Below are 18,647 nucleotides of genomic sequence, written 5' to 3'. Positions count from 1 at the left end.
ATCACAGCTCTCATTTGATACTCACAGCAACCTCATAGGGCAGATCTGACCCCCAGTTTTCAAATGACAGTAAAATATTTGTACGAGGATTTGTTTTTCAAGTGCTTTCTTGCACATTATCTCATTGTAGCCCCCTGATGTCCTCATATAGTCAAGGAAAATTTTATTAATCCAGATATGCAAATGGGGATATTAAAGAAGCAGCTGTGGAACAGTGAGCCTTTGGGATAAGAACATGTGGGTTTGAATACTGACTCAATGGGTTTATTCCACCTGTTTCCTCCAGTGTGAAATGGGGATGATGATATCTGCATCCTTCATCATCAGACTGGATTGCTGTTACGATTAAATAACTATGATTTGAAAGAATTAGCATTCTAATGATTTCTTGTTTCTCAGTCTGTTCTATCACTTAAAATGTATTTGTATTTTGAAAATGTTTTGCAAAGGAGAGAATTATGTAACGAACCAGACATGCCCATGATTGTCTGCAACAATCATCAGTACAAGGCCAATCCTGTCTCACTATACCCCTACCCACCTTTTTTTCTTTTGCTTTATTGACCCATTTTCAAAATAATGAAGTATTTCCCTAACAGCCTCAAAATGGGTTATTTGGAGTTGTAAAAGATATTCTTAGGGATTCGTAACATATTTGTTATGTTTCAGTCTGTTGCAGTTATGATCCTTGTTGATGTCCAGTTTGACCAAGGAAACCTTATTCTGGTTGGCTTTTGAGTCCTTTTGGCATGACTCTTGTAGTCTTTGACACGGCATTTGCTCTTTTGGTTTGATGAGATGTTCTAGGCTTATCTTGTACAATTGCTGCTTCAGACATTTCCCCGAGGAAGCCTAATTACTTTGGGGTGGGGAGGGATAGTATTTAGAGTTCATAAACTGATTGCCAGGGGTGCTCAATCCTCCTGGGATGATCCTTGTTTCTAGGTCTTACAGTGAACAGAGCTAGGGAGTATGCTTGTGTGTGCACATGTGTTCATGCATGCATGCATGCACGTGTGGAAGATAAAACATAGGAAGTTCATTCTGTTACTGCTGTTAACAATCAGGGCTATAGACATTTTACCTGATCTCATCAATCTTACATCTGTATCACCATTCAAGAAGAAACTCTTTTTTCTCAGCAACGTCAGTAGTATTATTCCTTTGACTTATCCCACAATACACTACAAAATTCTCAGAATAACAATAAGAAGAATATAACAGTACCATCAATAATATGATTATTGAAAACAGTTTAGCGTTGGAGGGGCACAGGGAGTGGGGCAGTTCCTTTTATGCTTAGGTATATTCTTCCAAGGATATTCAGTCAAATTACTGTGTTTTAATTTCTCTATGTATAGTGCGAACCAACTGGACACATGAACTCATTTGTTGCATTTTATTTTAATTTTAGGCATTTCTTTTAAAAATATTAATTGTGCTTTTATAATTATGTCAGATATTTACATGTTCCAAAGCAAATTCACACAACAAGGTCTATTTAAAACCCAGCTTTTGGGGCGCCTGGGTGGCTCAGTCTTTTAGTGTCTGCCTTTGGCTCGGGTCATGATCCCAGGGTCCTGGGATCAAGTCCCAGCATCAGGTTCCCTGCTCAGCAGGGAGTCTGCTTCTCCCTCTCCCACTCCCCCTGCTTGTGTTCCCTCTCTCACTGTCTCTCTCTCTGCCAAATAAATAAATAAAATCTTTAAAAATAAATAAATAAAACCCAGCTTTTATCCCTGTCCCATCCACCTCATTCCTCCCCCTCTGTAGGTCTTTAAAATTTACAATTTTTTTTAAAGATTTATTTATTTATTTGAGAGAGAGAGTGCTTGCACGAGGTGGATGGACAGAGGGAGAGGGAAAGAGAGTCTCAAGAGACTCCTCGTTGAGTGAGGAGCCCAACGTGGGGCTTGATCTCATGACCCTGAGATCACGACCTGAGACAAAACCAAGAGTCTGATGCTTAACTAACTGCACCACCCAGGCGCCCCTTAAATTTTATTTTATGCTTTATCTTTTTATCGTCTTTTTAGAAAAAAAAATAAGCAGATACATATTTATCTTCGCATTTCCCTCCCTTTCTTAAATAAATGATAGCATATTAAACACACTTTTCCCTATCATGTTTTTTCCACTTAATAGTAGAGATCACAACATAGGCACGTAGGATATATTTCAGATTCCTAGAACTGGGATTGCCAATCAAAGAGTGAGTGCATGCGGATTTTGATAGACATTGCCACATTCCCCTTTACAAAGGTGGATTTTACCATTTCCTGCAGACACATTTTAACGTTAAAGCAAATGATTAAGTGAGATATGTTATCTGCACCGAGAAAGGTTAAATGGTTGCCCAGAAGGACTAGCACTGGGCTTGAACCCGTAAGTTCTAACTAGTAGTAACTTCTCCCCATTTTACAGATGAAGAAACTGTGAGACATATGCAGGGAAGTGATCCACCCTAAATAACATAACAAATTAGAACTTCAAATCCATGTCCCCTGACCCTAAAATTAGATCTCCTTTCAATGTTATAGATTTATTTATGGTGAACTCAGTTTGATTATCTGTAGGCGGGGAAGAAAAACCTAATAATAGTTCTCCTAAGTTAAGACAATTAATGAGATAATTATGGGTAAATTCCCCCATGGGTATAGGAGAAATTCTCCAAGATACAGCTTAACTTCTTTAGGTGAACAGGGAATCAAGCAATTAGATTATGATGTCAGGGCACTAATAATGATCTTATGGATGAGAGAGACCACCAAAGTCTGACATGTTTAGGCACCTTGCAGAATTGCTCTTGTTTCTTGCACAGTGCCTTGAATTTCTTTAAACAAAGATGTCATTATGCTAAGCAAAACTTTCCAAATGGGTGTGGACAACGATGTAATTTCCCAGTGAATGAACAGACTGCAAACCACAAACCTTTTCTCTTTCTTTCCTAGAGTGACCCTGGGGCTCTTTGTGCTTTTGCTTTGTGACAGGTTGATTGACTTATGTGCAATTTGGGACCCTGGAGTTTTCCTTCCCGCTGCAGGCTGGAAGAGAGCCTCTGGTACCGCAAGAAGGAGGCTGAATGAGGCAGAGACGGTGAGTGGGGTGAGTGGGGCTTGGCCTGGTGCACGTGGCTCAGAGGTGGGGGTGGGGGGAGATTCTTGCCTCTCCCCTTCTCTTTGATGAGCCAAGGTTCTTTGGCTTCCCGAGTCCCATGAAAGGACATCTCCTTCCTTCTCCCTGGAGCTGGCCACAGTGCCAGACCTCCAGGCTCTCCTTTGCAAGGAGGCTTGCACTGGGGAAGCTTTCGCTCCTTTTCTCCAGCAGATGCAGTCAGTGGCATTAGTCCCAACTGTCACCTGAATTGAAAAATTGGGAAACAGCTTTGTGACCCGTACTCCCTGCCCCGCCCCACGTAGCTTGGCCTCCACAACCTGGGAGCCTCCTGAGTGACAACCTCGGCATATGGGGGGCAGTCCAGAAAACCCCTCCTCTGGGCGGGGCATTGGACCCCAGCAGATGGACAGCTGTCCATGGCCCAGCCAGCAACCCGAGGCCCACATCACTAAAGCAGACCCTGTGTGCACGGTCTGCATTGTTCCATTCTCAGCTAGAATTTCCTGCAGCCTGCGGCTCCTGTTTTAGTCCCAGGCTGGGGTGGCAGGGGAGGAAACTCGGGAAGTGAAGGCTGCAGTTTTAATGGAGGAGGAGTCACTGGTGACAGATTACAAGCTAGCGGCCTGGAGGCCTGCACAGAGAAAGGTTTCCTTATTCCTGACTCTGGGCACCTCTGCTTCATGGCATTTTGTCTTTCTCCAGCCCCCTTTCCAGATGTCTTCTGTTCTCCCAGGAGTTGGAGATGGGGCTGGGCCGGGGGGGGGGGGGGGGGGGGGGGGGGGGGGGGGGGGGGGGGGGGGGGGCGTGGCGGGGGGCGGGATGCAGGGAGGGCATTGAAGGGTGGGAGCAGAGCATGCTGATGACATGGATTTCGACATGGATTTCGGATCTGGACAAAATCCAGCTCTACTTGCTTGGTGACTTTAGGGGTGTTTCTGACTGCGCTAGGCCTGAGTTTCCAGGTTTATACAATGGGAATAATAATGGACGTCTTGTAAAGATTAAAGATTAAATGTAAAAAGAGCGCTGCATAGTGCCTGACACGTAGCAGGTGTTCAGTAAAGGAAAGTTATTATTATCTAGCCTACCAACAGAACTCAGATATACTTGTCTTATCAAGATAGTTTCTGTGTGGGCAAGCTCTTAAAACACTGTCAGGTTTCAGGGACTGCTTGGGAAATCCATCTGACCACAGGGCTTTTCACTGAATCATTGTTACTAAATACTGAACTTGAACATACAGCATGACCTTGGGGGTGGGAGGCACCATTCTTTTGTCTTACTGTTTTTGGAGGACCCTGATCGTAAAAGTGGTATACCAGGCTATTTCCATGGGCATGTAAAGATATGGAAAACAGCATGGGAACAGACCCCCGGGTCTGGGACAGAATCGGGAGGTAGTCAGCGTTGCGTTACAATGCCCCCTCTCTTGGTGCTTTTTCAGGTACCGTCCCTCCTGTCTGTCCCTGTACCCACTGAAGCCCCTCACTGCCCTCCCTGGACACCAGCGCTGTAGGTTGCCTCCCCAGACCCCTGCCTGAGGACACCCCCCCTTCTCAGGTGATAGCAGCACCACAGGCCGACGACACATCTGGCTGGCAGATCCCACGAGCAGTCACTCCCACAAGCAAACTTGTGCTGGCTTGCACCTCTGAACACTGCCAACCTAACCAGCAATCCCTAATATGGGTTCAGAGCTTTATTTTTATAGTGCATCCATTTAATTATGTCATTTGACTTTTATGACCATTCTGTGGTACGAGCAAGGCTAGGGTCTTCATTCCATTTGACTGAGGAATATACTGAGACTCAAGAAATCCACAAAATTCATTAGCAGCGGAGCCCATCCTAGAAGTGAGATGCCCTGAATTACAGGCTGTTTTTCTTGCCGTGACACCACATGGCCTCCTCCCCCAATCTCAGGCACCAGCACATCATGAGAGGTCAATGGGTCAGAGGACTTTCAGACACACAGAGAAGCCTTCAAAAAGAAAAAAAAGAGTGCGGAGAGTACATATGAGCAGGCCCATATGGCTATTGAGGGAACAATGAGTTCTGAGAGAAGGGGAGCTGATCCTGGGTTCTTTAGGGTGTGATAATCATCATCCTTATAATAATCCACATTCTGAGTGCTCCCCATATGCACCAGGTGCTGTGCTCTGTTCTTGACGTTGCTCTCCCATGTAATCCTCACAACACACCTATGAGATAGGGCCCGTTATTGCTCACATGCTGCTGGTGACAGAAATACAGAAAGATGAAGGCCTGTGCCCAAAGCTGCATATCTAAGAAAGTGCCAGGCCTTGAATCTGAAGCCCAGCAGTCCAGCCCTGAACAGTTGGGTTTGGGGTGGCCACTCCCAAGTCTTCCTGGAAACTCTGGGTAACCTTCTCTCGGCCCGCCTCCAGCCAGGTTCTAGGTGGGAATCTGATTTCAGAAGCCTCAAGGGGCCAGTCCTCTGTTTGCCCTCCTTCCCTCTGGCTCTTCCCCTTTTGTTGTGAGACCACTGCCATCTGGAGCTGCCCCAGGCATCTGCTCTCAGCACACTCCTCCCTCCCCCGTGAGGCACCTTCCCCGCTCAGCCTAATCTCTCCCCTCCTCCTCTCCCCCACCCCAGGGCTGCGGCTCCGGGTCCTCACGAGGCACTTGGAGCAGACACCTGCCCTCTGATGCAAGGCAGAGAAACCCCCCAGTTCCCCAGGCCTTCCGCTTCCCAGATGGATCCATTCGGTTAATTGCACTCACACTCCTAAGCCCTTCTGCCTGTTGTGGAGAAGCTGGGCCTCCTCTGTCCAGAAACATTCTAACAGGCCACCTCGGACAACGCGAGCTCAGGACGCACGGCTGTGGGTTGCTGGAGAGGGGCCGGGGAGCTTCATTAGGAGCTGTTTTGCATCTCCACCCCCTGCCCCAAGACTGATTCCCGGGCCCTGAGGCAGCACCCATGCTTAGCCACCTTCTCCTGGGGTGCTGAGATCTGCAGGCTATAGTTGTGGGGACGTGGTAGCTGCAGCAGCGAAGTCGGTGACAGAGACACCCCTAACAGCTGTCTACCTCGTTTCTCCCGAAGTGATGCAATCTCTTCTCCACCCCTCGGCCTTTGCTGCCGCCCCGAGAAACCCACCTTTTTAGCAGAAGCGGGGCTGGTGAGTGTGAGACAGCAAGTCACCCCTGAGTTTCTATTTCTAACAAGAGAACCGCATCTCTAGCCAAGAGAGAGGCGGTTCTACTTGCGGATGGATGCGCTTCTCAGGGCATAGGACGCAGAGCTTCCCTCTGCACCGCTGGAGCCAGTCTCTGGTGTAAGCACTGTGGCTGCCAGCACTTTGCACCAGACTCGCAGACACATGGCGCATCTTCTAACGCAGGCAGCCACCTTCCCTGTCTGTGCCACCTCCCCTCCTCCAGGCTCCTGTATTTTCACACCCCCAGCCTGCAGAAGCCTGCGGGATGGCAGTTGGATCCAGACTGATGTCTGTCTAGGGTGTAAATGGAGGGGGCTGGAGGGGGGTGGCAGAAGCCACTCCCTCTTGCTGTCTTAGTCCTTTCCTCCCAGTGCCCCTTTATCAGTCCGACGGGAATTTTTAAAAATGCAACTGGGGATGTGCTATCCTTGGAATATCAGCGGCTACACCAGTAAGGAGAGCAGGATGGAAGTTACCTCCGAAGAACTGACGCGGCTCTCCCTCTCTGGGGCTGACTCTGGCCAGGCGCAGTTGACATCACAGGTCATGGGGCGTTGGTGGAAGGAGCTGACATGAATAAAGGGTAGGGGTCTCCAGCAGTGTGAAGTGCTTGGGTTAAGGAGACCCTGGCAGAAGCAGGAAAGAGGAGAACCCAGAGCTGCTTTGGCTGGTCTGGGATCTTACAGGAGCCTCCCTTTCTCTCTGGTCTGAAGTAGACAATGCCTATGCAGATAACCGTATGTTGGTTTTAAGAGTGAATAGTAACTCCTTGGCCACAAAGCCAACGTTTGGTTATTTGCACAGGCGTCGTGCATTTTGTAGATCTACAAAGTAGACTTGTAGATTCGAAAGCCCAGCTCATCCAAAACCATGTAACAGTGCAGTACACCAGCTGTAACTTGGGGGATAGGAGAAAGGACCAGTGGTTTTTTTTTAAATTTTTTATTGTTATGTTAATCACCATACATTACATCATTAGTTTTTGATGTAGTGTTCCATGATTCATTGTTTGTGCATAACACCCAGTGCTCCATGCAGTGCATGCCCTCTTTAATACCCATCACCAGGCTAACCCATCCTCCCACCCCCCTCCCCTCTAAAACCCTCAGTTTGTTTTTCAGAGTCCATCGTCTCTCATGGTTTGTCTTCCCCTCTGATTTCCCCCCTTCATTCTTACCCTCCTGCTATCTTCTTTTTTTTTTTTTCTTAACATATATTGCATTATTTGTTTCAGAGGTACAGATCTGTGATTCAACAGTCTTGCACAATTCACAGCGCTCACCATAGCACATACCCTCCGCAATGTCTATCACCCAGCCACCCCATCCCTCCCACCCCCCCCACTCCAGCAACCCTCAGTTTGTTTCCTGAGATTAAGAATTCCTCATATCAGTGAGGTCATATGATACATGTCTTTCTCTGATTGACTTATTTCGCTCAGCATAACATCCTCCAGTTCCATCCACGTCGTTGCAAATGGCAAGATCTCATTCCTTTTGATGGCTGCATAATATTCCATTGTATATATATACCACATCTTCTTTATCCATTCATCTGTCAATGGACATCTTGGCTCTTTCCACAGTTTGGCTATTGTGGACATTGCTGCTATAAAACTTTGGGGTGCATGTACCCCTTCAGATCCCTACATTTGTATCTTTGGGGTAAATACCCAGTAGTGCAATTGCTGGATCGTATGGTAGCTCTATTTTCAACTTTTTGAGGAACCTCCATACTGTTTTCCAGAGTGGTTGCACCAGCTTGCGTTCCCACCAACAGTGTAGGAGGGTTCCCCTTTCTCCGCATCCCCGCCAACATCTGTCGTTTCCTCACTTGTTAATTTTAGCCATTCTGACTGGTGTGAGGTGGTATCTCATTGAGGTTTTGATTTGGATTTCCCTGATGCTGAGCGATGTTGAGCACTTTTTCATGTAGGACCAGTGGTTTTTGAATGCCAGGCCTTGGGTTAGATGCTGTACATAAACTTTAGCTCACTAATTGATGTAAAATGAATTGACTCAAAACAATCCATTTAATTCATAATCATTGCAACAACCTTTTAGTAAGTGTCTTCATCCCACTCTTAAAGACAAGAAAACTGAGGCTCTAGGAGAGAGTAAACACATTGTTGAAAACCACACAGCAGGTGGATGGCCGAGGGGGTGTCAAAGCCCGGGTGTGTGGCTCCAAGCCCATGACCTTGGCACATGCCAGAGGCATTCTGTGTCACTTCCTCTCGAAGCCACATCTCTGAATCTATGTCTGGTGTGTTTCCCCTGGTCTGCATGATGTCCTAGGGAGTTCATTGTTCACCTCTATTGATTAAACCCAGCCCTGTTTGGCTTTGAACAAACAGGCTCTTGATCCTGTGAAGGACACAGGAAAGAAGTAGAAGCCACCCTCCCCGCCCTCAGGAAGCTCACAGTCTGATTAAGGGGCTGAAGGTCCTCTCTCCTGCATCCTAAACAAGCTTCTCTTCTAACCTTGTCCCTCTTTTTTTCCTGTTTGAGCTCAGTCTTTTCAAAAGCTTATGCTTTTCAAATGGCTTCAGAACCCTGGTCTGTGAAACCAGGCTTAGAATCCCACAAACAGAGGACAGAGTAAGCAGCTTAACATGAGTGATGTTGTGAGCAGATGGATCCAGATGGTAGGTCCTCGGATGGACAGTGGGCTGGACTCCAAATGGGGCACCCCACTCAGGGAACCTGGGAGCCCACCGGTCAGTGCCTGGTGTAGGAAGCTGCATTTGAAAGAAAGATGACTAGGGCTTAGATATACAGTGGTCTTCCTTTAGGAAAGCTTCTGAGAGGGGTTGAGTTTCCTACCTGTTCTCTCTGTAGCATGCTCTCTGTACAGCATTTGCAATTTACTATGGATTGAGGGACAGAACTGTGACTTGCCAAAGGTGGCATATACAAACTCGTAGCCCTCTGTCGTTTGTTTTAAATCAATATCCAATATATGAAAGTTCCAAGTCCCCAAACCAAATTCTTCCTTAAACTTTTCAACTGACAAATTTTACAATTATCTTCATTTTAACAAGAATTTGTTGGATCCCATTAAGAAACTTAGTTCAAAAATAAATAAATAAATCTTTTTAAAAAAGAAAAGAAAGAAAGAAACTGACTTAGTTCAGTGGGGTGCCTGGATGGCTCAGTCAGTTGAGCTCTTCGTTTCGGCTCAGGTCAGGTCATGATCTCAGGGTCCTCTGCTTGAGGATTCTCTCCCTCTGCCCCTCCTTGTGGGAAAGTGTGCACTCTCTCTCTTTCTTTCTACCTATAATAAATAAATAAATCTTAAAAAAAAAGAAACTTAGTTCATTAAATCCCTTTCAACATTTGAAACTGTTTGTAAATTTTATCATTCACTTTCCATTTTGAAATATCACAGTTCTCTAACAAAGCCTTCCCATTCCTTATGTAATTCTTTTTTCTTACTGATATTTTAAATAACAGCTGTATTGAGATATAATTCCCATACCATCACCACAGTTAATTTTAGAACATTTTCATTGCCTTTGCCCTCCAACCACCAAAAGCCCCATACCCATTAGGGGTCCCTCCCCTTCCACCACTGTGCTCTTCCTCTAGCCCTAGACAATACTGATCTACTTTCTACCTCTATAGATATACCTACTCTGGACATTTTATATTAATGGGACTATGCAATATGTGATCTTTTACGACTGGCTTCTTTCACTTCGCACAATGTTTTCAAGGTGCTTCCATGTTGTAGCATGCCTCTGCACCTCACCCCTTTTTATGGCTGAGCAGTATTGCATTATATGGATGTACCACATTTTATTTATCCATCCATCAGGTGATGGACATTTGAGTCATTCCACTTCCTAGCGATTTTCAGTTACACTGCCGTGAACATTCCTGTGCAGATTTTCCTGTGGACATATGTCTTCCGTTCTCTTTGTACCTACCCAGGAGTGGCATTGCTGGGTCATGGGATCACTCTGTGTCACCTTCTGAAGGACCCTATGTCTTTTCATACTAAATGCAAGCCTCTCTTTCTGGCCTTCTACCTTCCATGTCCATCTTTTCTTCCTCCTGGGTCCCTCCTCCTTACCCTACCCAAACCTTGGACCCCACCCTTGGAGACCTGTCACATAGGATTATGATCACTTCCCCTCCAGCCTTATGCTCAGCCACTTTCCCTTAATGACAAGCCCCAGGGAGACAGCTGCTGCTACTGTGGATGTCTTCCCCACCCCCTCAGCAAGGGGGTGGGGGCCTCACAACCCTCTCTCTCCAGCTGTGAAGAAAGATGTGCACCTAATTGCTGTGAAACTTTGTCCCTGAGGGTAGAAGACAGGAAGCCAGACAGTGAGAAGCTAGGTTGCTGAATTGGAAAGAGGTGGAACTCCTTTCTCCTTCCTGGAGGTGCCAGAATTCCTCCCCAAGGGGGTTATTCCCTACCCGGCCTCCCAGGCCACCTTTCCTGGCGTCAGTTTGGTTTATGCTAATGGCTCCGAGGTGGGGGCTGTCCATATATGTTAGCTTCTGTTTCCTTTACAATCTGCTTTACCTGCTAATCTTTATACAGAAGGAGACTGGCCAGAGCTCAGTTAACCACAAGCAGGGCCAGTGAGTGGAGCCTGACACATGGAAAGTCACAGATAGCCACAAACCTTATTTAAGCCAGTCCCTGCACAGCATGTTAGCCCAGCTAGTCCTCAGCTACACTGACAACATTGGAGAGCCTATCCCATTCCACGTCTGTTTCCGAGCCCTGCCTCCTAGAGGATGAACGAATAAGCCATAATAATAGGGGGAGGAAACGTGCAGCCCCAAAGAACTTCAGAAAGCTGGCTGGATTGTAGCACCGGCATTGTCCTTCCCCGCATGGCCAGCAAACCGCTGGCCCATTGGGAGCTGTCAGCAGGACCAGGCTATGGACCAGGCCACCTGTATACTTTGGGCTTCCCTGCCAGGCCAGGCTAAGATGGGCCAGGCTCCAGCTGGCCCGGATGAGATGATGGAGAGATGAGATGATACAGCAACCGCACTTCCTCCACGTATCAGGCTATATGTACAAGGATGTTCATTGTGGCATTATTGTAATGGAGAAAAAATAAGGAAGAACAACCTAAAAAGTCTTTGACAAGGAGATGGCTAAAAGCTGTGTGGTAGACCCTCACGGTGCAGTTAGGAAAGAGAATCACTGCAGGCCTCCGTGTCCAAGCTCCATTGGCTTGGTGACCCAACCACTTATGCTGTGGCAGTCAGATGAGGGCACTGCCCCGCCCCCCTGGAAGTGGCTACACTCTCTTGGTGGGTGCAGCCTTCTTGTGGGGCCCCAGCCTGCCTGGTGGCTTATGAATACCAGGGTGCCCTGTAAGTACTTTGTGCCCTTGTAGAGCCTGGTGCGAAAAGTAGATATTCACTAGATATTCGTGGCTGTCCCCTTGAGGGAAGGGCCTCTTCCCCCTTTCTTCTCTTCCATTCTCTCCCTCCCTCAACCCAGCTTAATAAATAGCCAAGTGGTTCAGGTTTCAACCCAAGATTAGTTCTAGGTGTTGAGCAGGAAGCAGCTGTTTTCAGCCAAATCCTTAATCTTAAACCCAGGTGTCCCCCTTAGCTCCCTCCCCAGGTGGGAATCAAGGGCCACCTGATACAGTTGTTCCCCCATCCCCCACTCCTGCTGAGCCCTGTGGCCTCTAAACTTAGCTGAGGCAAGAAGAGGAGGGGCTGGGTCTGCTGGGTGCCTGTGCTTGCCACTGCCACCAAATGGATCACTAACAACGGTTAAACACAGCCCCTTACTCCTCCCAGTTCTCTCCCTGTGACAATGAAAGGGAGCCAAGGCTGTAACAGCCACTGAGCAGATGGAGACCACCCCCCTCCAACCCTGAGAAGGGAGGTGGGGGAAGGGGGGAGTCGAAACCCATATACTGGGTTTCCTTGGCTATTGGAAAAATCCTACAAGGCAACTGTTTCAACTCCACGAAGGCGAGGAAGCTGGGTCTCTCTCCTCCTGGGACTGGGGAGAGGCCAGCATCTAGAAGCAGGCTGGTGAGTGATTTCTTAGGCTGTCAAGCCCTGGTGCCCCAGAGGGTTTGGTGTAGTTGCAGATAGCACTTTAGAGTGGGAGGTGGGGGCATTGTGTGGGCAGACACTTTCTTAAAGATGCTGAGACATGCGGTCATTCCGTGGGGGTGAGGAGGGGGATGTGGGGAGATGTAATCTTTTGGCAAGTGTTCCCAGAAGAGGAAGCCAAGGACTCCTCCCTGCTGCTCCCCTTTCTACGCTTGTCTTACTCCAGAGATCCTTCTGTCTTTCTCCTCCTTGCTTGGCGTTCTGTCTCTGGGACAGGCTGATGATTGTCAGTAGGGGGCATTTCCAGTTTCCTAGGAAACCCACCCCCTGGCCTTCAGATGTCCGTGAGCAGAGGGAGCGGAGCAGGCTCGGGTCACCATCTGTTGCATCGTTTATTCCTTGGCATGAGAGAGATGGAAGGGAGGTGGCGGTGGGGATCAAAGAACAGGAGGGGGAATGGGGAGGAAGGTCCGCTGTAGCGCCCAGGGCAGTCCCTGTGCTGCAGGTGGACTTCAGGACCCAGGACAGCTACACCAAGCTGCAGGTGTACTTCAGGACGCAGGACAGCTACAAGGAAGCCCTGAGGATGAGGGAGTAGGCAGGCTGGGAATGGATGGGATAGCAGTTCTGGGACTAGTGCTTGGCGCCGCTGAGTCCCTGGATTCTGAGACCAGTCTGTGGGATAGAGAAAACAGGGTAGCCCTGACAAATCAGACAGAAAGCTCTGAGGAGGGGGTTGGGGGGAGGATTTCAGAAAAAAGGAGATGAGAGTGTCTACTGAGAGGGTGCTGGATAGATGCTCCTATTCGGTTATTGCTGTTGTTTTCATGACTCAGGCTTATACTGTAACAATGGCTTTGTCATATGTGATATTAACCAAGGATTTATAATATACTGATTTGCTGATGGGATAAATATCTCCCAGTAATAGGAAATATCTTATCAGATGGCTGTTCACTCATCCCACACATATTTTTTTATACTGTCTCACTACAGAGGGAGGCAAGACATGGACTCTGAGCTCAAGAAGTTCAGAGTTTGATGCAGGAGACAGACATGGGAATCCCATGGGCAGGAAGAAATGACTGCTGGAACAGAGTTGGTGGCATCCTGGGGAATACAAGGGAAATGCAGGCTACTATTGGCGGGAAAGCAGGGTCAGTGTTGGGTTGGGGAGCAGGAGTCACCGTTCAGGGCCTTGGTGAAGAAGGGGATCTGCACTGGAGAGAAGTAAGGGAATAGCATTTCTGGCCTAGGAAAGCAGGAGCAAAGGTGGCCGAAGGTACAGAAGGCACTTGGCCTGTTTGGGGAGTGGCGCAGGGCCTAGCGCTGGACCGGGTCCTGCTGGAGGAGAGGCTGCATGGGGCAGGAGCCAGATCACAGGGGCTTGAGTGTTGGCCACAGAGTGCAGGCCAGCTCTATGACCACTTTCTCTGCCCAGACAGATATGATAGAGATGACCACAGGCAAGACATACACTGGCTCTTTGTCTCTTCTTCAAAAAAGAAAACGGGAAGTGAGTGAGAATGTGGTTATTATAGTGGGAACCCGAGCCACTGAATTTTTTTTAAGATTTATTTATTTATTTTAGAGAAAGAGCAAAGGGAAATGGGGGCCGGGGCGGGGAGAAAGAAAGAATCTCAAGCAGACTCCCTGCTGAGCGCAGAGCCTGAAGCTGGGCTCAATCTGATTACCCTGAGATCATGACCTGAGCTGAAATCAAGAGTCGGATGCTTAACTGACTGAACCACCTAGGCGCCCCCCTCCCCCTGAGCCACTGATTTATATTTATGCGTAAATCATTTGCAACTATTACTGGTTTGTATTGGGAACAAATTAGCTGAGAAATACCTTAGCTCTGAGTTCCGAGTTCCAGCTAAGAGGGGCGCCTGCCTGTCTGCGTGAGCCCTCCGGCCCAAGGTGGGACACCTCTGAGCTCTTCAGCTCCCACACACCTGGCCCTGCCCCACTTCTTATTTTGAGGTGCCTTTATCGTCTCTTGTCTTTCAGCAGCCCTCTCTGATTTCCGAACAGGTTGCTTCCGGATGGTTATAGTAATATGCCCTACTGCTTCTTTTTTTAATCTAATGCAGAATGGTGGAGTTTTATGTGGGCTCTGTTGGGCTTTTATTATCTCTCTGTTCCCTCACAATATCCTGTGGCAGTGATGTGTGAATGTATTCCTTAGTTGGTTTTTGTAGTACTATTCTAGTCATTTTCATTATTTATTCTGAGAACTAATTGCTGGCACGTGACCTCATGGTTCTAATTTGTTGGTATATCCTAGGCATTATTCATTCAGGAGCACAGCCTCCAAGTACGTACAGAACTGCTTTGTTCATGGCTCTGAGGCATCAAACTGAACATATTCAGTTCCAAGGTCATGCTCTCCCTGCTCCCCAACCACTAACGGGTTCATTCCCCTTTCTGTAGTTTTGATACCAATCATCAGCATCATCCTAATCCAGTTTTCCAACCTAGAAACCTTGATGCCGTCCTTCTTCTCACTGCCCGCTACCAATCAATCATCAGCTTCTGGTGATTCTAATTCAGGAAATATCCTCACATCTCAGGGGTCATTGGATACTGTTAAGCCATCAGCCTGTTGCACACACTCTCACACTATATGCAGAGAAACCTGTGGTATCTGGAATCTGGGAGAAGATAAGTGGAGTGACAAGGAGAGGAGATGTGGCCTGAGGAACCTCACCCTGGGGCTTTCCTGCCAGAGCAGGAGGATGCTGTAGAGCAGAGAGTGGCCTGCAGCTAAGCCCAGACCAGCCATCCGATGGGCAGAATGATGGGCAGGTCACAGGCCCTCTCTTGGACTTAGGTTTACCCAATGTTCAAGGAAAAGTCTTGGGGTGCCTGGATGGCACAGTAAGTTAGGCGTCCAACTCTTGGTTTCAGCTCAGGTCGAGATCTCAGGGTTATGAGATCAAGCCCTGCATCGGGCTCAGTGCTCAGAGCAGAGTCTGCTTGAGAATCTCTCTCCCTCTGCCCCTCCCGCTGGTGTTCTCTCTCTCTAAATAAATAAATCTTTAAAAAGAAAAGGAAAGAAAAGAGAAGAAAAGTCTTCTGTGGAGCAGAGTCATTTGAGGTCGTCAGGAAGGAACACAATAAGAATAGTAAAAGCAGCTTAATTGGTGTTGTGGTTCACTTTCTTATGCTTTATCCATCTGATTCTCCAACAACAACCATCAGAAGCAGGAATATTTATTTCCATTTTTGAAATTTTTAAAAAGGCTTGGGAAACAAGTAATTTACAAAAAAATAAGTGACAAGATTGAGGCCTTTACTTGGATCTTCCATCCCATAAATATTCCCTACCAGGCACCATGCCAGGCACTGGGACACAAGAATGATCAGGACATGGTCTAAGCCTCAAGAATTCCAGAGGTCCCTGGGCGGCTCAGTCAGTTAAACATCCGACTCTTGATTTCAGCTAAAGCATGATCTCAAGGTTGTGAGATCGAGCCCCAGGTTAGGCTCTGTGCTGAGCGTGGAGCCTGCTTAAGATTCTCTCTCCCTGTCCCTCTGTCCCTCCCACCCCTTGCTGTGCATGCACATGCACTCTCTCTTTTTCTTAAAAAAAAAAAAAAAAAAAGCCACAAAGAAAAGAGCTTTAAAGGGTAAGCCAGTGGCAAGCAAACTGCAGCCCTCAGGCCAATTCCAGCCCACTGCCTGTTTTTGTAAATAAAGTTTTATTGGGACATAGCTATGCCTATTCACTCACTTATTGTCCGTGGTGGCTCTTTCACTACAGTAATAAAGTTCAGTAGTTATGAAAGAGGCTGTATGTCTCACAAAGCTCTCACAAAGCCTCAAACACTTACGATCTAGACCTTTATAGAAAAGGTCTCCAATCCTTAGTTTAAACATATAGTTTTACCAGTGTGCTAAGTGCCCCAGAGAGGCAGGTGTAAGGTAGGATAGAGATGGACACTCTCAGCTCTGCTGGGGGTGGGCAGTGGGGTGGGCGTGGGAGGCACAACGAATTAGTCACAAAGCAGAAGATGCCTGAGCAGCAGGACAGACTGAGTAGGAATTAATCACGTGACAAGGAGAGAAGGCCTTTCGGGCACAGAGGATGGCACTCATAAAGTGTGGAGGTTGTAAATGGTGTGGCATGCTTAGAAAATGGCATGCCACTTAGGGAGCGTTCAGCATTTGGGTAGGGTCCGAGAGCCCTGCAGGAGCCTGAAATCCCAGAGCCTTGCTGCACTCGGGAGTTTGGATCTGATTGTATAGACTGATTGGGGTGATATGGAAGGGTTTTCACCAGCACTGACAGGATTAGATGGGGGTTTAGAAAAATCACTGTAATAGCGACATGGAAAATGGATTGGACAGAGACCAGTTGGGAGGTTATTGCTGCAGTCCATGAGACATGGCATGTATTAAAGGTAAGAGAGTGGGAGTGTGGGGAAGGGAGTGGGGGTGAGAGACACCAGGAGGGCATGGTCCAAGGTTCTCGGTGCTTGGTGTGAGGTATGAGAAGAGCTGGGATTTCAGGGTGATTCCCAGGTGTCTCGCTTGGGTGACCCGGGTGGGTACCACCAACAAAGACAGAGAATAGAGATAGAGGGACAGGACCCCAGCGGAGACACAGAGAACATCAGGCAGAAGGAGAGGATCTAGCAGTGTGATCAGTGCTGCCATGGAGGTTGGCAGGGCCAGAAAGAAGAGGAGCTCTGGAGTGCTGTTTCAGAGGCCAAGGAGGAAGAAGGTGAGGAGGGATGGATGGAGTGGTTGACAATTGCTGATGCCTCCAAGAGGTCTAGCAAGATAAAGACTGGGAACTCTGGAGTCAGCCACTGGGGGGCCAATAGGAGGTCTGGAGAGAGAGTTCCAGAGTTTGGTTGGAGGAGTGAAAGAGAACTCAGTAAGTAAAGGCAGAAGCCATAGCCCACTCTTTAAACAAAGGAACTTGCATGAGACAAGACGGAAGTGGAAAAAGTTCAGGTATATATAGAGGAGCTGTGGGATCCAGAGAAGATTCTTTTGGTTTTGTTATGAGAGAAACTTGAAGGCGTTTCTCTGCTGAGGCCTGGAGCCAGTTGAGAAGAGTTTGGAAATTGAGGAGCATGCTAAGCGGATAGCTGGTGGTCGAGGGCAGGTCTCTGCAGAAGGGTGGGGCTGGGTCCAGCAGAGGCAGACAGGAGGAGGGAGGGACATTTCTTACACAGAAAGTGGAGGCCATGGGAAGCTTAGGCATCCAACCAACATTTCCAGGGGCAGTTCTGATCGACAGCACAGTCAGTTGCTAGTGATAGAAAACTCACTTCCAAGTGGCTTAAAAATTAAAGGGAAGTTTTAATGTGAGCATATATGCAATGTAAAAACCCACAGTTAGGGCTTGCTTCAGCAAACGCTCCATCAGCGACACAAACAGTGGCATGAAGAATCATGTCTTCCCACATCTTCCCTCTGCCTTCTGCAATGTTCCATTATCCTCATATGACACATGGAGACACCCCCCCACTCCCACCCACTTGGGGTATACCGGGGATCGTGAAGCAGTCCCAAGAAGCCCCCCAGGCCTCAGGGCAAAAATGCTAATGCTGGGAAGCCGGATGGATGGGTTTCCAAGTCCGGCTGCCACCCCAGCCTGGTGTGTTCTTCCTGGCCGGCGTGCCTGGCTCTCATGCCCATGCATTATTGCTGTGGTGCAGGGCTTCTGCATTTGGAGAGTCAGACAGTTGTACCGGGATTTTCAGTTCTTTGTTTTACTAATAGAATCCTTTCTTCAAATAAAACCTTAGGCAAAACCCAGTGTAAAAACAGGGACTCTGAGGCAGCCCTGGTGAGAGTCAAGTGTAGGGCGGCGGCTGAGCCCCACCTGCTCCTCCTCCCCAAATGCCCTCCCCACTTAGAGAAAGTCCCCAGAGGCTGCAGAGCCTTCTAAAGGGTCTTCCTGCCCCCACCATTGCCCGTCAACCTGCCGTCTTCCTGCCCCCACCATTGCCCGTCAACCTGCCACCCTCCACAGAGCAGCCAGGGTGGTCTTTGTGAACAAATATCATCAGATACCCCACCATGTAGAACCCTGCAATAACCTCCTGACGTGCTTAGAATAGAATTTAAATTCCCTGCTTTGGGGGAGCCTGGGTGGCTCAGTCATTAAGCGTCTGCCTTCAGCTCAGGTCATGATCCAGGGTCCTGGGATCGAGCCCCGCATCGGGCTCCCTGCTCGGCGGGAAGCCTGCTTCTCCCTCTCCCTCTCCCTCTCCCCCTGCTTGTGTTCCCTCTCTCGCTGTGTTTCTCTCTGTCAAATAAATAAATAAAATCTTTATAA

At 48.0% G+C, this 18,647-nt stretch overlaps 1 protein-coding gene across 20 annotated transcripts in view; it reads left to right on the top strand.

Annotated features, from left to right (window-relative positions):
• The window catches only part of NFASC (neurofascin), a 179,667-nt gene that overhangs the window by 82,155 nt on the left and 78,865 nt on the right, over nt 1–18,647 (top strand). For all 20 annotated transcript variants that reach the window (XM_032422255.1, XM_032422252.1, XM_032422254.1 and 17 more), the window contains exon 2: nt 2,991–3,096. In XM_032422255.1, coding sequence (XP_032278146.1) covers nt 2,991–3,096 — 106 coding nt within the window. The remainder of the gene's footprint in view (nt 1–2,990; nt 3,097–18,647) is intronic.

The sequence above is a fragment of the Phoca vitulina genome, unplaced genomic scaffold (assembly GCF_004348235.1).
Source record: "Phoca vitulina isolate PV1807 unplaced genomic scaffold, GSC_HSeal_1.0 scaffold26, whole genome shotgun sequence".
NCBI lineage: Eukaryota > Metazoa > Chordata > Mammalia > Carnivora > Phocidae > Phoca > Phoca vitulina.
Note: the sequence above shows the minus strand (reverse complement) of the source record. Positions and strands in the feature narration are given on the sequence as shown.